A 25,961-nucleotide genomic window follows, 5' to 3' on the forward strand; every position below is an offset into this window, starting at 1 on the left:
ATTTAAAAAAAAAAAAAACTGGCAAAACGGAGAATTTTAAAAGGAAGTTATTTCTAGTGGTCTGTTTGAACATTGTAATTAACCAAGAAAAAAACAATTTTAATTGTGGTTTTTAGTACTCTATTACCAGTGCATCAAAATGACTTTTAAAAGTCATTTGATGAGTGCTTATGTTAAAATATAAAATGAGTTTAGTATAAAATGAGTGCTTGTGTTAAAGTGGGAGAGCCATCAATCTACAGGACAAAGCCTTGTATTTAGTTGATAGTATCCAATACCTGAATGAATCTTACCAGGGTTTAGATGATGCCTTTGAATTTGTTACTTTAACAAAAGGCTTTTTTTTTTAATATTACAGAGGCGAACAAACACTAAATTGCCTAATGAATGAAGTTTAAACGATAAATAGCTTGAAATTGCTTACTTTTGTTGGTAGTGATATGCTTTGGCAGCCCTAGCCCATCAACTTTGTTATCCTTTACAAAGAGCTTTATAATTTGTAACATGTAAAAATAACAGTTCCCAGAAAAGAGAAGAGCCATGACCAGTGTTGCTACTTACAAAGCAAGGTTATCACAAATTGCTGGTGTCCCCTTAGTAGTTTTTGTTGGAAAGCTGGACTTTCTAAGGACACTGGTTCACAGCTGTGCTCTCTTTTTTCTGTCTTCTATATCTTAAGTTTTTTTGTTCTGTTGTATTTTAAATGTGTTTGTCTCCATATCTGTGTATAAATATTCAGCAAATGGTGGGTTGATGCCTGTGTAAGAAAATGTTCTCACCCAGCTCCAAAACTTCTAAAGTTCAGTATGTCATAGGGAATTGGTGGGAGAATATGACCAATTGAATATTTTTTCCTAAATCACTTGAAAATCATCGTTATACTTTTTTCTTAATATATAGATAATTTATGCCCTGTAAATTGGAATACACCGTGGAGCCCAGGAAATGGGTTAGGGTATAATAATAATAATAACAATAATAATAATAATAATAAAAAGTACACCACCAACTTTATAAATGAAAGTTCTAAATACCAATAACTANATATCCCTCTCTTTAACATATTTGTGTATTTTTTCTCATGGCTCTTCTAGCAAGGAGTACTTACTATTTCCTTGTAGTTAAGTTTTTGTCTTGTTTAGTTCTTTAATTTGTAAACATTCAAAACCTCAGTCATCTTGACTCTACTAACGTCTCCCTTTTCTTCACTAATCATTAGTATATGGTGTTTGATGAATTAAATATAAAATTCTATTCTGGTTCTTTAAACTTTTATACTTTTATCTAAATAAGATAAGCACATATGTTTGAAAAGTTAAGTCATATTACTTCTAATAATAGCAGAAGGCAATTTCTGTTCTAATTCATTCCAAACCCTCCAGTCTATTATCTGAGATAACCACTTTAATCATTTTTGCTGTTTCTTTTGTAGCTAACCACATACGCTTATATTACTGCTTCTTGATTTTATAGTTTTAGATATTATCAGTTATTAATGTGCTGCTACAAAAGACGTAGCTCTCCTGTGTGGCTACGCCATCCCTCTTCACTTTCCTTTTCCCATTTTTATAACATTATTCATATCTGAGTCATCAGTGTAATGTGATTATATTTCTTATGTAATGTATTGTTATACCTCAAATAAATAATTGTTGCTTTGCTTTGTTTTCTATGTATTATAGCTAATTTATCCCCAGACTGTCCCGCTGAGCTATATATATTCTCAGTAGGTACAACCTCATTGGATAATTTATCTCATATTTTGTCTTGGCAACAAAAAGCTTCTTCTTGCCCTTCATCTATCTGTTTCATTCAAAATTGGTTGCAGTCTTGGCCTACTGGACTATCATCATGGGAATTCTCTTTGCCTTTCATCTGTGCTAGATTTCCTGTTTCCTAGATTTCCTATATTCTTTTTCAGTTTTCATCTTCATTTTGGCAAGGTATAACCTCTAGTAACTTCCAGAGAAAGGTGCGTTTTTTGAGATATCTGAAAATGTCTTTATCGTACTCAACAATTTGATAGTTTCACTGGATATCGAATTCTAGGTCGGAAATCACTTTCCCTCAGAATATGGATAAAAGCTTATATTCTGAGGGGCGCCTGGGTGGCTCAGTCAGTAAGCATCCTACTCTTGATCTCAACTTAGGTCTTGATCTCAGGGCTGTGAGATCGAGCCCCACATTGGACTCCACAAAAAGAAAGGAAAGTTTATACTCTAAAACCCGATGACTTGGGTTCATATCAGCTGTGTGGCTTGGGCAAGTCACATAACCTCTCTGTGACCGTTTCCTCATCTAAAAATTGAGTGTAATAATCTTTCCTACCTCTAGAGTTGCTGAGAAAATTAACACAAGTAAAGCACTTAGAACAGTGCCTACCCCCTCTTCCCTTTCTCTGGAAACCTTAATGCTATTCTCTTTACCCCGGTGCCCTGAAATTTCACGGCGCAATGCTTTAGTGTAGGCCTTTTTAAAAGTTGTTATGCTGGGTTCTTAGAAATCTTTTTAAATCTGCAAACTCATTGTTCTTAAGTTCAGAGAAGGTTTTTTTTTTTTTTTTAATTTTTTAGATAACTTTCTTCCCTCTAGTTTCTCTATTCTCCCTTTCTGTAGTTGTATGTTATTTAAATAATATCAGAGCTCACAGGATTTTTATGTCTAACCTTTTTCCCCTTATTTCCTTTTTTTTGTCTTTCTGTTCTACTTTGAGATACTTCCTCAATTTGATCTTCTAACCCTTTTATTTGAATCTTCTGTTTTAACTCTCATTTTTAAAATTTTCAAGTCCCTTTCTAAATGTCTGTGTTTTAAATTATTAGTATTATATAGTTTCCTGTTCTTCATAGGTTTCATTCTTTTCTATCTCAAAATAGTATATTTTTTGAAATTTTCTCTTCCTTGTTTATATAGGAAAGGGTGTTCTCAGAAATATTTTTCTATTTTTTTTTTTTTTTTAGTCTCTTTCTTTTTAGAAGCTTTCCCCAAATGTCTGGTGATCCTTGGCTGCTCTTTCATTTTTAAGATGGAAGTATTAACAGTTGCCCAGAAACTCTGTATACATGGGTAACTTAGTGATCCAACAAGGACTGGACCATTTTTCAAAACCCCCATGGATATTAGTATCTGTAGGTCTTTTGTTCTTAAGCAGGTTAGCTTGACAGTGAACAATCTTTCAGTCTTCTACTTTGGGATAGGGCTGTATATATTTGGAGGGTGGAGGGGGGTGGCTTTACACAGGTCTAAGCCTGATTGCAGTGGTTCTAAGCCACCTTGAGGAAGGAAGCTGAGGGTCTTTATTTTAACATGTTTATTTAACACACAAACTTTACAATTAATCCTCCTGTTTAAGTACGATGCTTGATTTTGACCTGAGCTATGAGTATGGTATCCAAGATCTCCAAAGAGTTGTGAGGGGATAATTTTCTTGGTCAAGGATATCTAGGGTCAGGCTGCCTCAGCAAAGGTTCATCTAATCCTTTTGTCTGCTCCAGCATACACCCTTGCCTTCAAAGATGTTTCCTTTTCTTAAAATTTTTCCTGGTGTTTCCTTTTCCTCAAACTTTCTTGGGAACACTTTGGTAGGCATATCAGCTTGCTTCTTACTGGCTTGCCTTGTTGCAGGCTTGGTGTGTCAGTTCAGGTCAAAAAGCAAATACCAGAAAGGATTAGATGTGCAAGAAATTTATTGGGAAACTACCTCTGAGTGAAAATGAAAGGGGAAGGAGCCAGAGGAGGCTGGGAGAGCCATCACAGGTTACACAGTTCTGACTTTTTTGGAGGAGAAAGGGTAAGAAAAATCTTAGACTAAGGTGCAGTTCCAAGAAAATTTTGGTGAGGCCTACTGGGAGTCCTCAAGCCAGTGTTGACCATCAGAGTCCTGTATCTCCCAGAAATGAGCCTGCTGCTTTTAGTCACTGGCTGAGAGTAGCCTGTGAAAAGCATGGTGTTGGTGGGATCACAGTGATGGATTCCTGGTGCAATACTTGGGATTGTCAGTTATTTGCAATCCCCATGGTCAGAGATTGGGAGTCTCATCTTAATGGCTCCCACATTTGGATTTCATCTTTCTCTGATCTGCTAACTTTGCCCATTAATTTCTACCATCCAAGATTTTGTTTCCCCATCTAGTGTGCTGCTACCTCTTCTCATTCTCTTTGTCTTTGTGGGTCTGTGCCTTTTTAATGCCTTACTGAAGTATTAATTGGGCTTCAAGAGGTAGCAGAGACACGCATGCATTTAGACCACTGTGTTTAAGTGGAATTATTGATTTACTTATTCACCCATTTGAATTATGATTCCCTAAATCATTTACATTATATATTTATTGCATGAATCTCTGGTTACCCTCTCCTACAATATAGTCCTGTCTGATCACATAATGATCACCATTCAGAACTTTCTGAGAGCAGCAGGAGCTAAGGATGAAGACCTAAGCAGGGGCCAATTCACTGTGGATCTCATTCTTCATTATGCAGAAGAACTGTGGGAGAGACGGTGAGGGTGGTGGTTATTAAAAGCACTGATTGATCTTTGGGCCCCTTCCTCAGTCCAATCTAGTAGGTCTAGGGTGTGGGCTGGGAGTCTGTTTTTAAGAATAAGTACTGTAGTGATTCTGAAAAGCTCCAAATGGACCAATAATCCACATCTAAGGGGAATAGGGTTTGAGTGTGGGAAAACATAGTGATATATGATTGACTTTTCATTTTAGAAAGTGCCCTTTGACCATAGATATGAGGATGAGATTTGAGGTCTTTTGCTGTAATCTAAACAAGATAAATGATGGCCTCAGCTAACTCCCAGGTGGCAATTGGGATGGACCAAAAAAAAAAAAAAAAAAGATTCATGAAGTCTTAAAGAATAGAATCAGATAACCTGATTAGTATTTGAATATCTTCTGTGTGGGGGGTTTGTCTGTCTCCTCCTCCCCACCACCACCACCCATTTATTTATATCAGTGTATTTTTTTCAGCTCTTTTTTCTCTCTTTTATCCTTATGGTACTCCTATTATGCATATGTCAGTGTGTTAATTGGTGTCCCACATTTCTCTGAGGTTCTGTTCATGCTTTCTTCTTTTTTCCTCTGTGTTCTTTGGATTGCATAATCTCTGTCAACTGATCTTCAAGTTTGGTGATCCTTCTGCTGGTTCAATTGTATCTTTGAGCCTTTCTAATGAATTTTTCATCTTGGTTATTGTACTTTTAACCCCAGAATATACAGTTTGCTCTTTTCTATAATTTCTCTTACTGATGGTCTCTATTTGAGATGTTGTCATACCTTCCTTTAATTCTTTAAGCATTGAATTTTCTTTAGTTCTATGAATATATTTATAATAGGTGCTTGAAAGTCTGCTAAGTCCAACATTTTGGCCCCCTCAAAGGCAGGTTCTGTTTTCTATACCTTTTTAAACCTGTGTAAGTGTCACACTTTCCTGTTTTTTGAATGTCTCCTAACTTTTTGTCCTAGCAACTCTGGATATTGACCCCTCTCCCACACTTCAGGCCTTGTTCTTGTTTGCTTATTGGTTTAGTGATTTGCTGGGCTAGTTCACGGTAACCTCTAATGTCTCTCTCCAGACTGGGGCATGACCACAACCTTACTGACAGTCAAGAATGACTGTGGCTCTACCTGATCTCTCTCTGACTGTCTCTTTCCCTGATTTCCCATTAAGATAATCTACCTGTATTGGTATCACCCAGTACTAATTGCTAGCTGATAACTATTTTTGACAATGCCCTGTGGTGAAATTGCTCCATAGTCCGATGCAGTTCAAGTCTAGCCCCTCGTCAGGGGAAGGGTTTGTAGTCTATTAAGCTTGCTATATTCTCCTCTAAGTAGAATCTCTGTACTGTGGAGCAGGAGCTGGGGGAATGGGGAATTCACTCCTCACTAGTTGCTCCGCCCAGATCCTCCCTATAAAGCAGGTTTTTGTGTGTTGGAGGGGGGAAGGGATGAACTGGTGCTCCTCCTGGCTGCTACTAGCATTCAGTATGGATTTTTCATACCCCAGGTCAGGGAGGATGACATCTGCCAGTGTTCACCAGGTGCTAAATGTACCTGGACAAGGTCTTGCACTGAGGAAGTTGAGGGAGATAGGAGCTACCGCTGAGCTGCCAAGCCCAACTCTGTAGCTCTCCTGCAGCACAGAACAGTGGGACTACACTTGTAACCAGCTGCCCCACCTGGATAATCTGTACTTAGCTGGAGGTGGGCGTTGGGGAACGGGTGCTGTCCGTCTGGCTTCTACCACCCACTCAACATATGCCTTCCACAGCATGGTCCTGTACAAAATGGGATCTCCCAGTGTTTACCAGCTGCAAAATCCATCCCAAATAGCTCTTCAACTTCAAGGAGCTGATCTGCCACTCAGCTGCTGGGCCCCTTAGAGCAGTTCCAACACAAGGCAGAGGGCTGTGAGGGCTCAGGTGCAGTCTTTATCCTGATTGTCACAGCTTCCCATTGTTCTTAGTTTCTGTGGATTTTATTGAGTGTTTCTCAATTTATTGTAAGCCCTTTGATCAATCTGCAGAGACGTTGGTTGTTAAATTTGACCAGCTAAATAGCTCCCTCTCTAGGGGAAGGTTTCCCTGAGCTTACACAGCCACTCCAGCAGCCCTGCCCAATCATTATATTTGTAATGGTGCTGCACATAATGGCGAAGTAGTTTTTCAAAACTATAATCCGATGACTTGAATTGAAAGGACAAAACTTGTTTTGAAAAGTATTATGATCTTATTACTGAAATTTGCTCTGATTGCATTTTACTTTAATCAAGACCTTCTATTTCAGTTTTGAGAAATAGCTTACCCATCAAGTTTATCTTCGGAATTGAGTAGTTGTAGACCTAAGAAGCAGTGGAGTGGAGTGTGAAGAGCATAGGTACTGGGGCCAGACTGACTGGGTTCAAATCCTTGCTCTACAGTTGAGTTCTGGTGGTGAGTTTCTCAACTGCTCTTGCTTCAGCTGCTTCATATGTAAAATGGGTATCATCTGCCTCTTCTAGTTGTTGTGAAGTTGAGTGAATTGACAGATTTCAAATCAAGCCTGACTCAAAGTACTCATCAGATGTTTTTGTTGGACATGTCATGGGCAAATAATCATCTCATCTTCATATTATCAAGACTAATAATATTTCTGTCTATAGCCAGAGATCTTGGTGATATTATTTGTCTAAATAGCTTTAATATGACCTTTAGTGTCCTCTAGTTCCTCTTTTTCCCACTAGAGGAAAAAATTAGATCTTGTCTTCCACTCAACTTCTTTTGGAGTTGTGATCATGTAACCTAATGAAGTTCTAGTACATACACCATGCAGTGACATAGAAATGTTAGGCATATATTACATTTGTGTAAAGCTAGTGCATTTAATAGAGTACCTTGAAGTTTTCCGTTTTAAGTCATGGTAATACAATATGCGGAATAACATTAGCACCCAGTTATCTACACGTAGATGTCATTTGGGGGGGGTTCTTATGAGTAAAATGTGAGGATAGAGAGGAGCACATGGCGTTGGTTCTCTTACTGTCCTTCCCATTTCTAAGTCTCTGATTCCATGATACATATACTTTGATGTGAGACAGAAGATGTGATAGACATTGGTCAAGTGCAGTTCTGTGTGCTTGGTGCTGCCTTCCAGCAGGTTGGCAGGAATGAAAATCACCAGCAATAGTACAGTTGGGCAAATGATGAGATACTGAGGTCTGTCTGGGGGTGGGGAAGAATGTTGTTAGATCACAGCAGGGTGCCTATGTCAGCTGGGGAGATTGTCAAGGAGAACATTGAGGCAAAGTGTGAGTGAAATTTTGTTAAGTGAGTCGGGGGTTACAAGCAGAGAAGGAAGCACATGGAGTGTCAAACGGAGGAAGCAGCATTTTCAGGAGCATAGAGAGCATGGGTGAAGAGGGGAGGGTTGCAGACACTGCAGGTAGTTCAGGATGGGGGTGTCGGGAAGGATGATGGATGAAGATGGAAAGGAATGTAATATGTATGACATGCAAAAAAAAAAAAAAAGAAAAAAGCAAACTTAACCTACTTGACTAAGAAGCAAGAGAACTTGGTTCCATTTTCAATTGTGTTGCTAAATAGCTCTGTGGACCCAGTTAAGTTGTTGGTCTTAAAATCATTTTTGGAAGGCTTCCAAAGCCAAACTGAAGGATCGTTATGTCTTGGTGTATGGAGTGCAGAGCAATAAAGGTTTGGGGAGTGATGTGATAATACCTGTTTTAGAGTAAAACTATGATGACTATTTAATGAGTGGAATGAAAAGAAGGAACTAGAGGCAAAGAAACCCATTAAAAGACCCAGACAAGAATCCATGAGGGCTGAAACTAGGGTAAGTGCAGGAAGGGGCAGACCGTTTTGACAGGAGTTGCAGAAATAGAGTGAACAGGTTTTGGCAGCTGCGTGTCGGCAGTGGATGAGAGGTTAGTAGCTGACGTGAGGACGAGTCCAAGGGCTGTCTGGAGTGATGATGAGGCTGGTAGTCAGTGGGCCACGTGCATGTGGCTGTGTGGATTCAGTTGTTGTTTTTTTTTAACCAGTGTTATCATTAGATAATTTGGATACCTGCATTTTACTTCTCTTCCCAAAAAATCCTATGGCCAAGTTCAGATTCAGTACTGTATAAGCTATATTATACGATTTTCCCAAAATTGTAGATGAAAAACTGCCAAGTAAAAGTAAGTTTGGAGCTACATAGCAGTGTGGTTTAGTAATTGCACGTGCACACTGCCAACTTCTTATCCTCAGCTTGGTTTGACTGACCTTCAGTCAAGGTAGGAAAGAATTATTTCCACCAAAGATGGTCAAAGGGAAAGGACACAGAACTTATTGTGCACATGCTCGGTGTCACACACCCCATACTCTATTAACCATCCAGGGCTAACTTCAACTCAGTATGAGAGCTATTCTCTTACTCTTTCGATTTTGTCATTGAGGAAACTGATGTTCAGGGTTCTGCAGCTATTAAGTGATGGAGACAAGATTTAAAGATGGAACTTTTGGGGGTGCCTGAGTGGCTCATCAGTTAATCAAGACCAACTCTTGATTTAGCTTAGGTCATGATCTCAGGGTCGTGAGATCGAGCCCCGCAGGGGACTCTGCAATGGATATGAAGCCTGCTTAAGATTCTCTCTCTCCAGGGTGCGCCTGGATGGCTCAGTCAGTTAAGCATCTGCCTTCAGGTTCAGGTCATGATCCCAGGGTCCTGGGATCGAGTCCCACATCAGGCTCCCTGCTCAGCAGGGAGTGTCTGCTTCTTCCTCTCCGTCTGCCTCTTCCCCCCAACTTGTGCTTTCTCTCGCTCACCTTCAAATAAATAAAATATTAAAAAAAAAAGATTCTCTTTCCCTTTGCCCCTCCCCCTGCTCATGTGTGCATGCACACACACACACACACACACACACACACTCTTTTAAAAAAAAAAAAAAGTTAGGCCTTTTGACTACAGGTCTGTTGCTGTATTATATCATAACTGCCTCGCTGTAGAAGAGTGTTAGCATTTGGAAAGATAGGTGCCAGATCTGTGGAAATAGGGTGACCAACCATTTCAGTTTGCCTGGAATTGAGGGCAGGTTCTCAGGATACAGAACCTTCAGTGCCACAATTGGAAAGTCCCGGGCAAACCAGGATGAGTTGGTACCCTTCTGGAAAAGTCACTTACGTGAAATAAACCTTTATGTAGAATGACCGAAATAAGATCTTGATTGTTTTTGTTTGCCATAATATTGAGACCTGAATTAGGTCTCTTGTTACTACTAAGTGCCAAAATGGATTCTTAAGTGAAGAGGAAGGTTTAAGGCCCTGCCTGACTTCCTTATACTTGTTCTTACTGGCTCTGAACATCCTACCTTGCCAGGGTTGCACTCAACCGTGTGTGAATCAGATGCTAGAAGCCTCTGCCTCCCTCTGAATTTCTAAGGGAACTTAACGTTTTACCCAGTCCAAGTTTGATGAAATGACAAAAGAGATGTTAAGAAAAAAGCCAAAGAAGGCAGGTTGATTACAAATGTACATTCTTTAAAGAGTAAGGAAGTACATATCCTGGCATCAGCCTACAGCAAATGGGGAAAACACTTAGCATAAATATATAAAATACATTTATTTTGCGTGTGTAAACATACTCTGATTAATAAAGAAGTTATATTGTTTTGATATCAAGATGGGAAATAGGAAATTGGACCACATGGAATCCAAGGGAACTTTCTGTAAATTTTCAAAAAACATTAAAAAAAATACACTTTATGGTGGTTTCATGCATTTCACAGAGTAAAGTGCTAGGTTTGAAACAGAGACTACAATGGTATGGGGGATATTGCTTATGTTTTTTTAATCTAGTAATGGTTATCCTCAAATCGTGCCGGTTATTATCCCACTATGTCCAGTCTTGCCCATTGTGAGGAGCCACTAGCTTCTGTGGCTTTCCACTTTCACCAGTGCTCATGTGGCCTCCAGAAGCTGGGTGACATGATTACCTGTCATGATCTTGATCCTCGGACATCACTATCTAGGTCAATGTCTTAGGCTTTTGTGCTTCCCTTAACTCTTACTGCAAAACTGTTTGGAGCAGACTGTCACATTAACAGATTTATAAAATGGTCTCTGATCCCAAAGTAGTTAAAAATTTCTAATCTAGGTAGCTGCCACATTTTCAGCTACTTAAGTATGCTACCTCCTGGTTTTGTAGAAAAGATTAAATGAAGACAGATTGTTCTAAGGGTAAAGCAGTGTATTGATTTACTTAAAATTTTACTTTAAAAAGGAGAAATATGGCCTTTTCAGAACTCCGTTTCCCTTAGTTCAAAATTTCACTGTGTACAAAAGTATCCTCTCCCTGCTGCCACTTTCCACCACTGTCAGCAATTCCACTTTGAAACACAAATGTCCACTATTCTTTGAAGCTTGATTAGTTTTTTTTTAAAAAATTAAGACTATAGGGGGGCGCCTGGGTGGCACAGCGGTTGAGCGTCTGCCTTCGGCTCAGGGCGTGATCCCGGCGTTATGGGATCGAGCCCCACATCAGGCTCCTCCACTGTGAGCCTGCTTCTTCCTCTCCCACTCTCCCTGCTGTGTTCCCTCTCTCGCTGGCTGTCTCTGTCTCTGTTAAATAAATAAATAAAATCTTAAAAAAAAAAAATTAAGACTATAGGGCAAGTTACTTAAATTACATATACCTATTAGTCATTTGAAGCTATTCATAAAAATCTGGATTTTGGCAGTGGACCCAACAAAATAAAATAAACAAATAACTTGGTGGTTGAGGCCACGGGTCCACAGAGCTCTCCATAATCCCTGATGGCAAGTTGTTATTTATCAAAACAGTTAGCTAATTGTTTTTATTGATCCTTTTCAGAGTGAGTACATACAGCAGTACTTATTTTTTACTATAAATTTGGTGTTTTACTATTTTTATGAGATGTGTTGATAAAAGGATTCTGCTGGATGGGGAAACCCGTATTTAAAAAAACAAAACTGATAACAAATTCATGATGCCACAGAGAATCTTGGCCTCAGTAATTCTTTTATTTATGTATTAGCACAGACTGCAAATTGGTTTCTGGGGAAACGTTTGGTCTTGCTGGCATGTTTCCTGGGCTGGTCCTATCCTGGAGGAAGGAGCGGTAGGGGGGATTCGGTAGTAAGGAAGCCTATCCTGCACATATGCTTGTTGAACTCCTAGCTATCAGTAAGTAAATAAAAATAGAAGGTAATGATAGGTAATATACGTAGGAGTATAAAATACAGATATGTGGATGACATTTTGGAACTTTCTTTGTAAACTTTATTGAATAAAAATTTATGTACCATAAAATGAACCCATTTAAGTGTTCGGTCCTTTTAACAAATATATACACTCTGTCATTCCGCAAAGTTCCTTCATGCTCCTAATGGGTATGGTTTTTTAGGCTCTAATGTTTAAAAGTAAATGAGGTATAAACTGGTATTTCCCTAATTTTCTTTTCTAAAATTAGGGGTACCATTTTGAAATAGGTGCCTGGTTTTTATAATAGTAAAATGCCCCATCTTTCCACCTTTTTGCGAAGCTTTTTGGCTTACATTTCCCAAAAGGAAAAGCAACAGAGAAATTGTACCTTCTATAAATGTTTAAAATATTGTATTTCTGTCTTTGTCATGTACGAAATGTCTTAAGAATGGTCATTTATTTACTTGAGGAAAGCTCTAATACTGGAACTTTATTCGGTTTGGATTTCAGTAACCTCTGCCTTTTCCTTTTATCCATGTAATTAACATCTTACTAGTTGAGTGCAAAACAGATTTTCACCAAATTTATGGTTGAGTAACTCCTTGAATAGAAGATTCAGTTGTATCTTCTAAGAGACAAATAATTTGGTTTCTGTTTAACCTAATGTTGGCTGTTAACCACAAATGGGTTTTTAAGCAAACGCTCTTCTTTCAGGATTTTAACATCTCAGAAGATAAATATTAGTAAAGATCATTGAATTGGTCACCTATAATCTTTATTAATATCTAATTAGTAAGTTCAGTGATTTATAGTACTTCAGTATTGATTAGGAATGACCTGGAGTTTTTAAAATGTAAGTCCCTAGAAAATAAATGGCACTTTAGATAATTATTTAATTATTCGCCAAACTCATCCTAATGAAGAGTGAGAGGGAAGACAAGTAGTTCTCAGAATAATTGGCGTTATTCTACTTTACAGCTGTTAGTTGTTTTTAAATACAGTGTTAAATTCAGTTTAAAGTCAGTATTCAACTGGGCAGGCTGCTTTAATGTATTTATCGGAACTGAAAATTCTCTGGGAAATATATTACGAAAACCCCATTGATTTGTAAATGCTTAATGCAGTTAACATTGATTTTTAATACTTTTGCCTATTTAAGGAAAAACTTTATATCAATCAACATTCTCAATTAACAGTATGCTGCTTCCTTTCTTTATTCACCTGACAGATGAGATTTTTTGAGCATAGGTTCAAAAAAATGTGGGCAAGAATTCAAAGACATTAGAAGCTGCTTGGATTTCTCTTTGTAAAAAAAGGTAGAAAAATGTATAGGGTGGTAGTAAAATGTGTAAAAGATTGAAGAAATAATGAGTTTGCAGTTAACCCAGATTGGTGTGTGGCTTGTCTGGGCCTCTGGTCATCCACTGGTTGAGAAGGTCAACTTCCCTGATTTATAGGAAGATAGCCTCATTAAAGCCAACCTGAACTGTATTATTGCCAAAGACAGCTGGGATCTTTAGTCTTCAAGTTGGTTATTATATTAAGGTGGAACCCAGCAACAGAATTTGACTTTGTTTCTATAATCCTTCCAAGATTCTGCTCGGATTCCCCTTTTGAAATATCATATGGTCATTAATTTTAGTACACCAAGGGAAAAATATTGAGTCAATAATGACTTTCATTTACCTATTTTGTTATTAATATTGATTCGACTGAACACATTAATTCTTGTCCTAATTATTTCTATGACTAGATTAGAATATTCTTTATGTGTGTTTGGAGCCCAGGGTCAGCTCTTAGTAAATTTTGCTAACTATCAAGTTTCTAACACAACCCAGAAATTGGAAATAATTGACAATATTTATGCATTTGTCAGGAAAAGAGCAGTGTCTAATCTAATCATCATTGGTGACCGTGCAAGCTGACATAAACTGGTTCCGTAGCAGTCTTGAAAGCTTGTCACCCAAGTTAGTGTTACCGCATTAGCACTGTTGTGTGATTAGATCTCAAGGGCACATGTGAAAACTGTACAGCCCCAGGAGCCACTGTGGTGTGATAAAAAGAGCCCCAGACTTCATTATTAGTCCTGCTTCCTTTACTTACTATTTGTGTGATTTCAACAACTTCTTCATCTCACTGAACCCAGGGCCTCAGCTTCCTCCTCGGTAAAATGGAAATAGGTATATTTATCTCACCGGGTTATTATAGTTATTAAACAAGGATTTATAGAGGGGCGCTTAAACTCTCAAATGTTGCATTAAATAGTGTAAGGTCATTCAATAAGTTCGGAAGTGTACAAAGGACAGGAAAGTATGGTAGCTATTGACCACTGCTTTTGTGTTTGGTAGATTAAACAAAATAATTTAAAACTACCAAATGAAGGACTTAGATTAACAATAGTGAAGAAATTCCAGATTTTAGTTATTAAGTGATGAATTTGGATTATTAAAAGTAGAGTTTCCTTCTATGGAAATCTTTTTTTAAAAAACACATCTCCGAGTTTAGAATCTTTTTTGAATGACTGGATGACTTTACAAATATCTGTGTAGGAAATGCAGGAGAACTCACTACTGAGAGAGGATAAGAATTAAAGGCAATTTGGCCAGAGCTACACCGTTCCAGCTTGGTAGCCCCTAGCCATGTTGTGGCTATGAGCCTTTGAAATATGACTGGTCCAAATTTCGGTATGCCATAAATGTAAAACACGACCAGATCTCAAAGACTTAGTATAGAAAAGAAACATATTTAACAATTTTTAATATGATTATTTGTTGAAATATTACTTTGGATATATTAGATTGCATAAAATATGTTATTAAAATAAATTTCACCTATTTTTACTTTTTAATGTGGCTACTGAAAAATTTTAAATGATGTATGTGGCTCACGTTATACTTCTGTTGGACAGTGCTGATCTAAATAGCTCTGTGCAAGCTACCTCTTAAATTTAGATCCTTTTAAGTTCGGATATTGAGGTCAAGATTGCTACTCTAATACTAAAAATGTCAGAAATTGTTTCTTCAATCCTATTTGTAAATACCCAAATTAGTTTTGACCCATGGTCACATTAACTTGTTGCAGAATTGTGGTACTCTGAAAGTGGCATCCAAGACGGTGTGAAGGGTTCTCCTATCACAAGAACAACTAGTAGCAGAATGAATAACAAATACTTTCCAGGAAACTTCTTTTTATTTATTTTTTTAAGATGTTATTTTTAAGTAATCTCTACACCTAATGTGCAGCTCGAACTCACGACCCCAAGATCGAGAGTCAGTCACATGCTTCGCCAACCGAGCCAGCCAGACACCCCAGGAAACTTCTTTTTAAAAGAGACCACCTGAAACGGTTTCCTTAACTCTCCCTTGCTTGAGGAACAGACTGGAGAGGTCAACAGCGCCTGCAGGGCATAGCTGCTTTACTGTTGGACATCCAAAGTTCTTAGGAAACTGGTAGTGGTGGTGGTAGTACTCACATACAGCAGACTGATTTAATTTAAGTCTGTTTCTCCAGTTACGGTCAGAAAACTATTACTTTCTGTACTACTAGTGCCCCTTTTAAAGGGAAATAAGTGGATTATTATAGTTACATAGTTAAATATCAGGGCACTAAGCATAGAAATTATTTTTTAAATCTTTTAAATTTCAAACATTACAAATTGAAATTGAACAAATTGAAAAAATACAAATTAAAAAAATACAAGGAAGAGTGGAGAAAATTACCAGTTATTAGGGACAAAGTAGCTCTTTCAAACAGCCGTGGTAACTCCGTCAGGGCACTCACAGGAATGTTCTGTGCTAGTATCTCACAGCAGTTAATCACAACTTCAAATCATTATCACCTATTTTTTTTAAAGATTTTATTTACTTATTTGACAGAGATAGAGACAGCCAGCGATAGAGGGAACACAAGCAGGGGGAGTGGGAGAGGAAGAAGCAGGCTCCCAGCGGAGGAGCCTGACATGGGGCTCGATCCCAGAACGCCGGGATCATGCCCTGAGCCAAAGGCAGACGCTTAACGACTGCGCCACCCAGGCGCCCCCATTATCGCCTATTTTGAATTCCTTGCTACTCTGCCTCATGAGTTGATTTGTAGGAAAATGCTATTTATAGTTTGCTGTATCAGCAAGAAATTAATAGCACTTAATAAATATATCTTTAATTCACATTCACATCTAAAAACAAGCATTCTGAATTTAGTACTCCTGGAATCCATAGTTTGAATGCTTATATAATGCATTTGTGTTTTTCAAACCATGATTTTCCATTTGGGCTATTTAATATAATACCCATTTAATCGATATTTGAATTATGGAAAATGGTGCCATAATTATCCTAAATGTAAACCATCTTTTGCATCATTGCCCTTATAATTTCAAATATCTTTTTGTGTTGTTAGTTTTGTGCTGTTCAGTGCTCTGCTTTTTAGTCCCTGAGATGCCAGATCCAGTGATGTTTAAATTGCTTTAGTCTTTGATGGGAGGGGCCGCAGCAATTCTGCCTTCCTTTGGAGGGTGGGTAGATGATGCGAGACTAGGCCAGGAGCATGTTCAGCTGTATACCAAGCAGAAATGCGCAGGTCAGATGGGAGACTCTTTAGAGCAGCCGTTTTTACTTGCAGTCCCTTGGTACAACAGATGTGGCACATGGCAAAGTGAGTGTGGAAGTTGCAACACACTGTAGTTACGTGAAAGGGGCAAAATTAAAAATAAACGTTAAAACGGGTAATAAAACGCCTGAGCTTTTCATAAAATCTGGAAGCAGAACATTCTTGAAGGAGGAGAGGAAAAAAAAGCTGTGCCGGTATGTGATTTATGTCTCCTGCCTTCAGCTGGCTTTCCAGCACACTTGTCAAAAGCCCTCCTCACAGTTATGACTTCTCCGCACAAAACCCACACCTGATTCACACCTCTCCTCTCCAGCAGGACCTTGCCAAGCACTTTTGGAGATGGGGACCATCTTTCATGTGCCTCTGACCTCTTCCTTTCCTGCGAACACTGAGCCACCCTGCCCCTCAACCCCACAGTGCTGCGTTCTGCACACTCCTTCCACACCCATTTTTTCTTTCTTTTTNTTTTCTTTTTTTTTTTTTTTTTTTTAAGATTTATTTATTTATTTTAAAGGCAGGGTGTGAGCAAGTGAGGGGAGGGGCAGAGGGAGAAAGAAAATCTCAAGCAGACTCCCCGCTGAGCACAGAGCTTGATGCAGGGCTCCATCTCATGACCCTGAGATCATGACCGAGCTGAAACCAAGAGTTGGATGCCTAACCGACTGAGCCCCAGGAATTGTCAGAATCTTACCGCTGCCCCCTGAAGGCGATTGAGTAGACTGTGCAGGTCCTGCATCACCTCTGACCTGCCCCATTTCATCTGCAGCAAGGAAGGCGTTTGTAGAGGGTCACAGTCGGCCGGCAAGTGGCAGACCCGGCAGCAAGTTTCCGGCTCTAGATCCCATGGGTGTTTCGTCACTGCCACTTACACCGTGTTCCCTTTAAAACAGCAGCGAGAACAGAAAAATCAAACCTTCTTTGACTTTGCCATTCATCTCCTACAGCCAGATTCTTCTAATTTGATCATGTCTAAACCTGGCATGGCATCGTGGAAGGACTGCTGACTTTGGACTTGAATAGGCTAGGGCTCAGACCTACCCATTGCGGTAGCTGTGTGATTTTTGAACACATTTCTAAGCCTCAGCTTCCTCACCTGTAAAGTATCTACCTCTTAGGGTTGTTGGCACAGCAAGGGTAATGACTCTATTAAGTACTTAGCCCAGTGAGAAACATGATAAATTTTAATCTGTTATTACATAATTGTCTCCTGCGTACCGACTTCAAACCTGACCTCTCCACAGAACTTGATCTTGCCCAGAATGCTAATGGTCTTTTCTGGCTGACTCTTACAGCCTTTTCTTAGCCTTCTTCAACTATTCATGCCTTAATTCCCTCTATTCCCTTGACTTTCTTAATATTATATTATTGATTCTTCCTTTTCCGGTGGCTTCTCTTTTGTCTAATTTACTGACTTCTTTTCCTCATTCTACCCTTACGTAAGTCTTCTGTGGTTCAGTCTGCTGTGATTGCTCTTATTGACAAGGTTAAGTTGAATTAATAAATCAGAGAGGAAATAACATTATCTCCTTTGCCTAGTGCAGTACATCCTCAGCCTTGTACGTCCTCAGCCTTGGTTCTTCTTTACCTGTGTGCCTTCTACTTCCAAATGTAAAAATGTCACATTGGATTTTATTCACCTGCAAATAGGTAAAACTCCAGCACTGTTAACACAGGAAGGCTTTAGTTCTCTTGTTCCATGTGGACATGGCAAGTGGTATCTATGCCCAAAATGTGTTTGTACAATGATGACAATGATACGAACAGTTTTATTTTCCAAATAGTTTTCTGTAACTTACACAATAGTCTTACCTTCGTTGTCTGAATTTGTTCTTCAAGAAAACACCATGAGTAGTGTCCTGAATTATCAAATACGTTTTATAGATGATGTAAAATAAATTTCTGACTTTGATACTGGGTGGGAGCAGTGCCTTTACTGTTTAAATCATACTATTTTATGCCCTTTTTTCCATATAAGTTCCCTGGTGTGTGTCTGTAAATGCTAGACTTTAGGCTAAAGAATAGACAACATATTCTTATCCAATTTAGGGAAAACTAAGAAAAAGAGGTACAATTCAAAACAGCAAATTAAGTTATTTATTACCAGATCGAGAGAGTTATAAATTTTGAGACTTGCTTATAAGGGTTTGGGGAAAGTATTCGTGCTATTTACATTTCTTATTAATAAGAGCTAGGGTGCCTGGCTGGCTTAGTTGGTAGAGCATGCAACTCTTGATCTCAGGGCCATGAGTTCAATCCCCACACTGGGCATAGAGCTTAATTACTTAAATAAATAAAAATAAGAGCTGACTCTGTAATATAGATAGGTAGGTAGATTGATTGATTTAGACTGGAAAAAATATGAAAAAGTTATATCGTCAAAGATTTTAAAGGGTAAAAAACTAAGTTTAGCTTAAATGGGGGATTTCATCTCTTTAGTTAGAGAAGTCTTCATGTTACCATAGATCACATCCATTCATTCATCATTCACCCTGATTGTCTTTTGTTCTTACCTAACAAAGTATGTCCTATGTTTGTTTTTCAGATCTAAAGCGGGAAGCCAGTATCTGTCATATGCTGAAACATCCTCACATTGTAGAGTTATTGGAGACATATAGCTCAGATGGAATGCTTTACATGGTTTTTGAATTGTGAGTGTACATTTTACTTTCTTAAGGGTTAAAGTTTTAAGCAATGCTGGCTTGGGATAATGCTAACACTTACAAAATTTAACAGTAGTTGTTAGCTCATCTGTTTAAAAAACGTAACAAGAATAAAAAGATTGTCTCATTTTAAGGTTCACAATGGCTAAGGAAGCAAAAGTGGGCATATTTAGTTACCTTCATGTTTAGTATACTTCAGAGAAGAGGCTGTAGAGAGAGAGTTCAGATGAATAGCAGGCCCCAAAATATAAAATTCTGACCATAGGAGTCTTATTGAAGAGGAGTGGGATGGCAGTAGAGGTCTCCATGTAGCAAGCCTCTCTGGCAACTAAAAACAAGTAATAACAGACTTCCTATTTTGATATAATTACCACATTGGCATATTAAGGCAATTCTGTAGATAACAGTGTATTTAATTTTAATAACCCACTTGACATGTGTGTCATGGAATTTTCGTCTGTAAGATGGAGAAATGTGAGCTAAAGATAGTATAACTGGGTAGTTTTTAGCTAATTGGATAATTGTGTCCAAAGAGACTATATAAAGCTTTATGGGATGGCATCCTATTCTTTCCAAAATTTTAATCCGTGACTTTGAGTAGGGTCTCTCACAAGGTGGTAATCGAGGCATTGGCCAAGACTGGAGTCATTTTAAGACTCCACTGGGGATGGATTTGCTTCCAAGCTCACTCACATGGTCGTTGGCAGCAGCCTATTGGACTGAGAGCCTTAGTTCCTCATGAGCCATTGGCCTAGGCTTCCCTGGGCTCCTTGTCACTGGGCCTCTCCATATGGAAGTCAGTCTTGTAACCTAATCTCCGAAATCACACACCATCACTTCTGCCATATTCTCCTAGTTAGAAGTAAGTCCCCAGATTCAGCCCACACATCTGGGAAAAGGATTACACAAGGGCGTGAATACCAGGAGATACTGGTGATGCTTGGGAGCCATGTCAGAAGCTGCCCTGCCCACCCCACCCTGACATGGAGGGCTAGCTAATACATTGGATATCTAGATCAAAATTTTAAAATGTTTTACAAGTTTGTAGCAAAGGAGCTGAAACCAAAAAAAGATGAAATTTAAGACCAGTTAATATAAACTCACTCATTCAGTTATATAAGTGCAAGATCACTGTAAGCTTAGTTGTAACTGCTTATGGGAAAAAGATGTAAATGTTTTGAAAGGTAGTTGTTGCAACAGCTTTAAAAAAGCTCTGAATGGAGCCTTTGGCTACATTAATTAAAAGTATATAGTATTTAGAACCAAGCCCACACTCCCACTGTATTGTACACTACCCGTTCTCCCTAGAGCGTTCATAGTAAGCAGGACACTGGCACAATTCCCGAAGGGGATAACCAGAGTGGCAAAGAGCCTACAAATTTTGCCCTAGAGTCACAGTCTTCAAAATTTTTGTTAACATACCTGCTAAAAGAATTTTGAAAACCGTGTACCTCCTCACATACTTTTGAGTTGATACATAAGAACTTCTCTTGTGAGGTTATCACGTTTAGTGTTTTGTGTATTCTTTTAAATATATTTTCTTCAAAACCGTAGATCAGCATCTTAATCTCGTTCAATTTATGGCAAATGTCTGCTGTGTGACCTAAATGGCAGAGCTAGCCATCATTGTCAAGCCACTCAGCCAAATCAGACTCATTCTCTGTCAAAGAAAAATCTGCCTTCATTTTTCAAATAAAATTAAGGTGTTAATAGACATCCCTGTGACAATCATCTTACTATTGATTTTTAATTCTAAAATAGATAAGGCTTTGCCATGCATATATTGTCTGGATGAAATAAGGTGGCTTTCCTCTTTCTTTCTAAAGCTCTGTTTTGCTCTCAAGGGTCCCTCCCTCAGGAGCTTCTCATTCCCTAGTTGTCTCTGAAGCTAGGCAGGTTTTTCAGGATGGGTGAGCAGTTTGTCTTTTGAGATGTGCTCGTGTGAGTGAAGATGTAAAAGGAAACTCAGCAGACCATAGACTTGTGTTCAGACAGATCAAATTATCGCAAGAGAAGAAATGGACATTGGTTGCCTTAAAAAGATCCTAATTCTCCTATCTCCTGGAAGGACTTTGGGTACTCCCAGAGATTCCCAAGTCCCAGTTTGAAGACCATGGAAGAGCTGTTGAAAAGACTGGGAAGCTTTAGTTACACAAGAACCCGCTGGTTTTCTCTTTCCACCAAGAAGAGTCCTCAGAACAAAGGCCATGGTAGAACATAATGGAAGTCTTCAGTTATTTAAAAGGGTGTCATATGTAAGAGGATTATAATGTTTGTTCAGTGTAGGGTCAGGGGCTGTAACTGGAATCAACAAGCAGCCGGTAGATTCCACCTCTAAGCAAGGAAAGCCCCTGTAGCGAATAGACTGAGTCAGTGAACGAAGGCGGCTGTCTCACAGAGTATGCAGTTCCTCACTAGAAATGCTTGCGCTCAAGCTGGACCCATCCAAGGAGGCTAAAGATAAAGGTTTAATTTTAGACTAGAGAGGACCTTCCAATTTTAAGATGTTATAATTCTTTTTTTTTTAATAACTTTCTCCAATTTAATTTTATTCTTTACTCAAGAAACCTGTTTTTATCCGTGTTTATATTCACTGAGAATATGAAAAAAAAACAGTATTATCATATACTCTCAAGTAATGAGCACAGAAAGCAAAATTTTAAGATTCACCTAAATTTCATCATGTTTGCTATTTGTTTCGAAGGGGTCTAAGCGACAGTACAGTAGAGAGAAGATGATCTTTGGTGTTATAAAACTTTGGTTACTATCCCAGCTCTGTCACTTTTCCTGATTATGTGACTTTAGCCATGTCTTTTAGCTTCTCTGAGCCTCAGGGTTTGGGGTTTTTTTTTTACCTTTAAAATCTTAATAAGATTATCAGAACTAGATGTGAATTCACTTTGTAAAATAGTGAAGCGCTCTACAACTGGAAGGTATTGTTTCCCAGGGATTTAGCAAGTTAGTTTTAGTCTGTCCTGTTAAATTGTATGAGATTTTATGGAGCTAGTTTTTGTGTGATTCAGTCATGATTGAAATAATTCCTTGGTGGCTGTATATGGAGGTGAGACTTCATTAAAGTTGCATATCTACTGGTCACCGAATCTCAGTGTTAACCCAGATCACAAGAACGTGGCTTTATAATTTAATATTCTGAACTTTTTGTTTTGGAAAATTTCAGATAAAAAGAGAATAGTGTGAACCTCAGTGCGCCTGTCACTGAACTTTAACAGTTATCAACATTTTGCCATTCTTGTTCTGTGTGTCCTTTACTGTTGTCTTTTCTTTTTTCCTGGTGATTTCTAAAGCTATACCATTTCACCTATAAGTATTCCTGTTTGGATTTATAAAGAAGGACTTGATGTATAGATATAGATAGGTATCGATCCATAATAGTATAATCATACCTAGCAAAATCAACAATCATTCCTTAGTATTAGGTCACATTCGGTTGATGTTCAGTTTTCCCTGATTGAACATGAATTTTTAAGAGATCTATTTCTAAATTTAGAATTACTTTATTAGCTCTGGGGATCTGGAAGTAGATTATAAATTCACAGTTCAAACAACTTACTTATTTCTCAAAAGGGCCAGAAACAAAATAGAAATATAACATTGTTCTTTTGTATCATTTTTTATAAATTCACCTCAACAGTTGTCTTGTTCACTTTTTTGTTTTCTCTTTGATCTCCTGGGTTTAAAACAAATGAATACACAAAAGACCAATTTACTATAAGATTTAAGGTCCTTTGGCTCAAAGAGCAACGCAGTAAGTTTGTATATGCCTCCACCTACTGGCTAGGTAAGAGATTGTCTCTACAGTTGCAACGTAGACAAAGCTGCTCCAGAATGAAGTTCCATGTTTCTGGCAATAGATGTGATAATGATCCCTGGTAGTAAGGGGCTCATTGCTCAGGTGATGGGTTATCCGAATCCTTTCCACAGTTTTCTGACCTGCCACCAATACAGAGTAGACAAAGGGGAAACAAATTAAATAAGGTCAGTTGACTTTGCAATTTTTGGCTACTTGGAAACTGCTCTGATAATTTTGATGCAGAAAAAGAAATCAGTGAGTTACTTAATAGGTATCCATATCTGCCTTCGCCACAGACTGTGTATAACCAACTCTCCTTTTTTTCCCCTTAAGCCAAAGTCATGAAATTATATGGCCCGATCAGGTTGCTTATTATGTTAGAAACCCTTCCAACTAGTTGATACCCATTTAATTATAAATAGTTTTAAGTTTAAAGCATATTCAAATACAGAGACTCACAGAAGCAGAATTTTCGAGCCAGAAAAGATTAAAGCAGTAGATTTCAAAACTTAACATTGAAAAGCCCTGAGTGGAGCTTGTCAAACAAGCTCGAACCCAGGCACCACCCCTAGATATTCAGTTTCAACAACTGCAAGTCCCAAAGTGGGAGGTCAAGAGATGATTGACCTTTAAAGTGGGGGCATTACTATTTAGAGACTATGTTGTCATTTCCCCCCAATACGCACAGAAGTTTGTTAGAAATCTGCATGTGTTTGCACTAGATCCATTGCTTTGGGGTCCATTGCTTTGGGGTCCATTGCTTTGGCATCGCGTTTAAATTTGGACTTGTCTGCAGTAGTTTGCTGAAACGTATTTAAACATATAGGTTCAATTTTGAAAATAGGGCTGTGTTGTGTCACCCCACACACACACTTAAATTAAATGTTTATTTTTAAGTAACCCATCCACGCTTGTCTTTAGTAGTGTCTGATACTTGAGTTAAGCTGTAAATCCTAAATCGGCTGGCCAAGGAATTTTAATTACCTTATTATAGAATGATTACATATACCACAGGAAGACTTTTGTAGTAATTAAATGTGGTTTTAAAATACATCTGACATGAAAACAATAGTTTGTATCTTTTAAAACAATATTAGCGGTTTGTATTTTTGAAGCTCACAAGGAGATAGACTGATAGCTCTTTTATTTGTTTTTAATTTTATTTTTCATTTTGGTCTGGTGTTTAAGCTTGGGGAAGGGAATATTTGTGGAACTCAATTATGCTGCTAGAATAGAACCAATTTCAACTTACTAGCAAACTTGCCAAGGAAAGGAAAGTGTATTTATTTGATATCAAGCAAGAAAAGTCTGGACTGTGGCATTTAAAATTATATGAAGATCTATACATATTTTTATAGCTAGTCTGATCTATTTTGATTTTTGTTTTTATGTGTATTGATAAAAATTGCTATTCATTCATCACATATTTATCGAATGCCTGCTTAAGTGCTGGGTAATAGGAAATGGTTGGAAAATATCGTTTGGTCCTAGTAAACATCAGAAACTTGATACTTAAGGTAATGCAGTAAGTTTTTTGAGAGGATGTAGCTGGGTGCCTGTGAAGACCTTTGATAAATACTAGGTGAAAGAAAAAAACTTCTATCATAAACTTTTTTTAAAAAAAATTAAACATTTCTCTTAACTAGCTTCACCAGTGTATTAAATGTTTAGTTTTATGTTAGTTTTAAAAACTATGTGTCGGGGGTCCCCAAGTCACACCCCCAGGTTTGATGATTGACTAAGGAGGACTCCTAGGACTCAGTGTCTGATTGTAGTCACAACTGTGATTTATTGCAGCTCAAAGATTCTATAAAGCAAAACCAGCAAAGAGAAAAGGTATATGAGTTGAAGTCTAGGGGCAGCCGGGCGCAAGCTTCCAAGGGTCTTCTGCCAGCAACCAGTTGTGATAACACAAGCGAAATGTTGCCAACCAGGGAAGCTCGTTGGAGACTCAGCACCCAGGGTATTTATTGGGAGCTGGTCATGTAGGCACCCTCTGCCTGGCACGTACCATCTTCCAGCCTCCCAGAGAGAAAGCAGGTGTTCAGGATAAATCATATTGTTTGCACAAACAGTTTAGACACAGTGAGCCACACTTTTCAGTTAGGACAGGAGGAACCCATCCAAGTTGCCAGGTGCCAATCAAGAGCTAACTCCGTAGACAGGCCTTTCAAGCCCTTCAAAAGTTTAGGCCTGCTATCTTAACTCTTTCCTGCACAAACTAAAAATGAGATAAATAGAAGGGTTTTAAATTGATAAACTCCTGGATCTGCAAACAAAATATGATCACCTATGAAGAAAATTGAGGAGTTTGGATTTTTTTTTTAACTTTTAACTCTAATTACTGTATTATATTGACATCTATTAACAGAAAAAGGTAGGTGTCCCAATTTTTGTATAAAACAAACCCTAGATTGAGATGGTACAGTGTAGAATAAATTTTAACCTTTGAGTGCTACATTAGAAAACAAACTACATTCTGTTGTCTACTATCTTAGAAATGAATTTGAAGTTGTCACTCTGGTAAATTTTTTTGTATGTAAAAGCTGATCTTCAACCACTGAAAATAATTTTGAAAAAAGTTTATATACACAAAGTAAAATTCAGTTGATTTTTCCATTATTTAATAGAAGCTTGTTCATTTAAAAATAAAAATTATAAGTAGTTTCTCGTGTAAATAATCTTTACAATACACATCCTTGGTAGAAATTTAGAAATTATGGAAAATTATAATGACAAAAATCATACCACTTTGAAAAGTTAATCACAGTGAACATTTCAGAACATTTTCTTCTACTTACATTCATGATCACAGTTGCACTCATTTCATGTATGCAATTTTGTTTCCCAAATCTTTTTACTTATTGACTTTAAGCATTTTGCTATACCGTTAAATATTTTTTAGATACAGTAGTCTAATGGTTGCATTAAGATATCTCAACTATATGCATGTGCCATAGTTAATGATTTGCTTATAGTTGGACATTTATACTGTTTCCCCTATTGGAAGTAATCTTATGATTAATAATAATCTTATACATAATTGTTCACACCGCCTGATTGCTTTTTTTCCTCAAAGTAAGTTTTTAGAAATAGGATTACTGGGTGAGTATATGAATACATACAAACACCTACATCACACATAGATGTAACCTTTATTTATTTATTTATATATATATATATA

At 37.9% G+C, this 25,961-nt stretch overlaps 1 protein-coding gene across 3 annotated transcripts in view; it reads left to right on the plus strand.

Moving 5' to 3' along the window:
- Positions 1-25,961, plus strand: part of CASK (calcium/calmodulin dependent serine protein kinase) — a 352,166-nt gene that overhangs the window by 106,801 nt on the left and 219,404 nt on the right. For all 3 annotated transcript variants that reach the window (XM_040632797.1, XM_040632783.1, XM_040632789.1), the window contains exon 3: positions 18,849-18,954. In XM_040632797.1, the coding sequence (XP_040488731.1) occupies positions 18,849-18,954 (106 nt within the window). The remainder of the gene's footprint in view (positions 1-18,848; positions 18,955-25,961) is intronic.

This window comes from Ursus maritimus (genome assembly GCF_017311325.1).
Source record: "Ursus maritimus isolate PB19 chromosome X unlocalized genomic scaffold, ASM1731132v1 scaffold_X1, whole genome shotgun sequence".
Taxonomy (NCBI): Eukaryota; Metazoa; Chordata; class Mammalia; order Carnivora; family Ursidae; genus Ursus; species Ursus maritimus.